This window comes from Carlito syrichta, unplaced genomic scaffold (genome assembly GCF_000164805.1).
Source record: "Carlito syrichta isolate Samal-C Ts95f unplaced genomic scaffold, Tarsius_syrichta-2.0.1 Scaffold123285, whole genome shotgun sequence".
Classification (NCBI taxonomy): domain Eukaryota; kingdom Metazoa; phylum Chordata; class Mammalia; order Primates; family Tarsiidae; genus Carlito; species Carlito syrichta.
This window is the reverse complement of record NW_007067381.1, coordinates 1-4,275: the sequence shown is the minus strand read 5'-3', so window position 1 is coordinate 4,275 and position 4,275 is coordinate 1. Positions and strand designations below refer to the sequence as shown.

Below are 4,275 nucleotides of genomic sequence, written 5' to 3'. Positions count from 1 at the left end.
CCGCCCGCCCGCGGCCGCCCGGCGCGCTCGGCTCGGAGGGGGCGGCGTGGCCCCGAGCCCGGGCTGCGCCCCGGTGGCCACGGAGCCGCGGGCCGTTAGTGCAACGCTCCTGCACCCCCCGGGCGTCCCCGGGGACATCCCGGGAAAGCCGGAGACAGCGCCGGTGGCGGGGGACCTCCGAGTCTCAGAGGAGCTGTGGGGAGGCTGGTCCGGTGCCCTGACCCCTGCTCAGGCTGTCCCCGGAATCCGTCATCTCCGCAGCATGGCGCTGGCCGAACTCGCGCGAGCCTCGCGATCGCCGACCCCCGCGGCAGCCCGCGGACGCCCCCAGGCACAGGGAGGCTGCCTCCCCGGCTTCTATGCCCCCGAAACTCTGAAAAGTATTTTCCGTGTGGGCCGTCCTTCCTAGCCAGCCTTTCCTCCGGTAAACAACAGACAAGCGACTTAACCCATCTAGATCACAACGAAAGAAACGGACGAGTGACACGGAAAGTACTGCTCTTGGGCACTTGTTAATTAACTTGAAATTGGAAATGAGAAAATGACTCAGGTCTTCTCTGGGGGAAATCAAGCACTAACATTATTAAGCGCAGAATTTAAGCTGTATTTCCTGCCACAAGGGATCAAACACTTAAAGATTCTCATTGAGAAGTGGGTCTGACGGCTTCTGTCTGCAAAATCTTTACAAAAAGTTGATATTTGACTGAGAAAATTACTGAGCGCTTCCCAGTGATACACAAAATTGTTTTGTTTACCTATGCTAACGTTTCGATTTTTACAGTCTACTTAAGATGTGTTTAATTTACATCGTTTTATTATTTGGTCAGTTTGTAGAATCACGACCAAGCTAAACCTGCTAATAAAAGCAAATCTTAATTGACAGTAAATTGCTGTAACACTTATTACTTCCCCTGAAGAAGGTTAAAGATGAAGGAATAAATATTATCTATGAGATAGGTATTTATCAAGTACAGATTTTTTTTAAAAATAAGTGTCTTACTGCTTAGGATTCTTTAGACTGTAGAGGGCTTAAAAGTTCTAGATTGGCATTCTTGAAGGAGCATTTCTGAATCACTTTCAAGAGTAAATAAACATTATGCTTTAAAATTTTAGTTGAAGATTGTGCTGACAAAGAAGCTTTCTATTCTTTCTCATCTCCCTGCAGGGTGTAGCTTGTGTCTACCATCAACTGTGTGGTAAAGATATTTAAATACAACGTTAGCATAAAAACTCATTAATCCATTAATACTATTTACCCTACAACACAAGTCTCCTTTCTCTTCATTTCTTGAGTTATGTGTTAAGTTTAAAAGAAACTAGCATCCTACACAAAGTTGTCATGGGGACCCTGCAACTTACAACACATCACAAAGATTTATTCTTCTCCGCCCTAAAAGCCACTATTGACTACGGTAATCAGTAAAATGCTCAGGACTTCAAGGACACTGAAGTCAAACAAGGTATTTGTCTTTGTTGTTGACTTTAAAATGTTACCTATCAGAGCCCCTCTGGATGGCGGAGAGGAGCATTCCCTAGAAGACCCAGCCCCGTGCCTGGCCTCCGTCCTCTCTGCTGTGAACAATAAGACTCCTGGGAGGAAGAAGTGTGAACTCCCCAGGTAAAACCCTTTAGTCATCTAAAAACCCAAAGACAAAACTTTGGATTAAATGAAATCTAGGAAGCTTGCTCATGTTTAACTAAATAAAATATCTCATTCCCTTATTACCTCTTTGCAACACCCACCAGGCAGCTACAATTCTCTAAATGAACTAACTCATGACTAAAATGAACCAGCGCTGTTATACAAAAATCATAAAAACCTGACTGTGCTGGAAGCTTGCTTACCCAAGTTCGCCCCACTCAACTCATCTGTCTCCTTAACATGGCTGCTTGGGGTGACCCTGGGGAGTGACAGACCGCAGAGGGGAAAAGGGCACACTCTTTCTGTGTGGTCTCAGGACAACAGGACTGGCACAGTTCAGCGGGAGCTTCGGAGGGCACAGGACCCAGGGAAGGAAAGGCTGTGAGGACCCTGAGCTCACCCCAGCATGAGCCCACCCCATCCACCACCAGTCAGGGAGCGCTGTAGAGTGTGGGTTTCCAGAAGCCTCCCAACTGCAGGTTGATAAAGATAAAGCTCAACTCTCAGGTTTTAGCTCTGGTGTTTGCTCAAATCAATTACAGAATGCCTCCAAAAAATGGTGTGCTTTTAAAAAAAAAAAAAAAAGCAAAGTGAAGAAACAGGAAATCTAGCCAGGAAGCTGGCATCAGAACACCTGTGAGGACAAGCAAACAGGGTCACTCACCCCCCACACCTCTACCCCAAACGCAGGCCTGGTCCCAGTTGCTTTCTGACCGCTAACAGACTCTTTATGCAAAAACTGGATGTTCCCAAATTCCTTCCCTTACCAAAAAAAAAAAAGAGCAACATATTCTGGGTCTCCAGAAGATTTTTCTAAATGTGGTGTCATACCAAGAAGGTGAAGTTAGGGAAAGGACAGTTTTTGAAATGAAGCTTATAACTTGCCTGCAACTGCACTGTACTGGCTCGTACAGAACAACTTCTCACACAGAACCATGGACTGTGACCATCTGACCATACGTTAGGTCTTTGGAATAGCCCTCGCTGCCATGGGGAATGTTGGAAGACTAGGCAAAAGGAATCTGGAGCTCAAGCTAAGGTGTGTCAACAAACCAAGCAGGGCTGCAGATCCTGCTCCAATGGCAGCCACCCTACCTCCGACTCACACACCCTCTGGGATTCCCTGCAGGACTCCCTGACTGACAATAGCAGCTTCGCACCCAACCACCACCCCTTTCCTGAGCTTGGAAGATGCCTCGTCTCCCAGTCTCTCTGTTCCTGGGAGCCAAACATGGGTCTCTATGACGCAGGAAGGGTGGCACCTTCTGCTCTCCTAAGGCTATCCTCACAGGACGCCATACACAGATGGGAAACGTGGTCTCCAGGGTCAGCCTTGGAGAAGAAAGAGGGAATTCTGAGACCAAAGTCTTGCAGCCCTCGGGAGGGGAGGAAGGGCTGGTTACCAAGTCTGTGACCCCCTCTCAGCGCTACTAGCTGGGAACTGCTCAAATCAGTTCCTTCACTCTCAGGACCCCGGCACGTCCACTGTGTCTCCTGAACACGAAATTGGCAATGCCCTACTTTATCCTCACAAATCAGGGCTTCTGCTCTCCCTAAAGGTAGCACCGAGGGTCCCCTGAGAAGCCCAGACCTGGGGTACACAAGTCAGCGGGTGAGACAGCTTGCACTGACGTGTCTCTCTGCCCTGCCACCTGTGACTTCGGGGTCTCCCCACAGCTCCCCTCAAACAAACAAGCAACAATAAAAGGTGTGTCTTTCCTGGGCGAGTATATATCAAAGAATATCAAACAGGTGATGTATGTAGTGACCCCTTGAAGGCACCAAGAAGGACCAGAATGCTGCGGCAGAGAAAAGCAGCTCAACTGCGGGGCTCGCGCCCTCCTCTGCTAGAGCAGAACAAAACAAAATGAAGCATTTCCAGACACTTTTAACAACGGTGTTTTCCCAAACGGTCCCAGACACAGGAATCGGAGTATGCGGAAAATGGGCAACGAAAACTGGTGGGCCAAGCTCTGAAGGAAGAGGCTCCCCCGGCTCCAGGGTCCTGGGTGGCTGCCTGGCCTCGTGAGGGGTCGCCAGGGGCGGCAGCCCAGACCTGGGCCCAGACGGTGCCGAGCCTCAGGGCCTGTCCACCAGCTTTCCTGCAGGACAGCCACGAGGCGGCCCCGCCGGGCGTGGTCTTTTCTTCCCTCTCTCCCTTAGAGGGAAGGAGTTGCCAACCGGCGTCCCAGGCGCCCGGGCCTTCCGTAGCTGTTCCTCAAAACCCTCCCCTCCCGGAAAACACGCGCCGCTTCTCACCTGGAGAGTTCGATGGGTAAGGCGCCCGGCATATGTGTGATTTGGGGAGAGGGTGGATCAGGCGCGCGACGCCTCCCAACTCACCCCGCCAAGGGCTCTCGCTTTCCCACTCACCCCAAGGCGGGCCTGCCCCGGGCTCGGCCCGGGCAGCTCCCTTCCCGCCCCGTGTTGCCCGGGTACGACCCCATCCGCTCCCGCTCAAGTCTCCCCGAGCTTCCCCACCGCTCTAAGGCGCAGCGGTGCGCTTAGCCTCTCCGGTGTTCCCACGGACCCGAGACGGTGCGCACGACAGAACCGCAGCAGCGCGCCCAGGCCCTGGTCGTCCCGCCGCGGGCCCGCGAGTCCTTCCGGGGCCGGGCGGCCGCTGCGCGCCG

At 52.0% G+C, this 4,275-nt stretch overlaps 1 protein-coding gene across 1 annotated transcript in view; it reads right to left on the bottom strand.

The window, feature by feature from the left end:
* The window catches only part of LOC103249648 (transcription factor GATA-6-like), a 27,870-nt gene extending 23,781 nt beyond the window's left edge, over nucleotides 1-4,089 (bottom strand). Inside the window, exons 1-3 of the mRNA XM_021707635.1 lie at nucleotides 4,016-4,089; nucleotides 3,046-3,233; nucleotides 223-453 (exon numbers count right to left, since the gene is read on the bottom strand). Coding sequence (XP_021563310.1) covers nucleotides 223-453; nucleotides 3,046-3,233; nucleotides 4,016-4,089 — 493 coding nt within the window. The remainder of the gene's footprint in view (nucleotides 1-222; nucleotides 454-3,045; nucleotides 3,234-4,015) is intronic.
* Nucleotides 4,090-4,275: the final 186 nt, after the last annotated feature.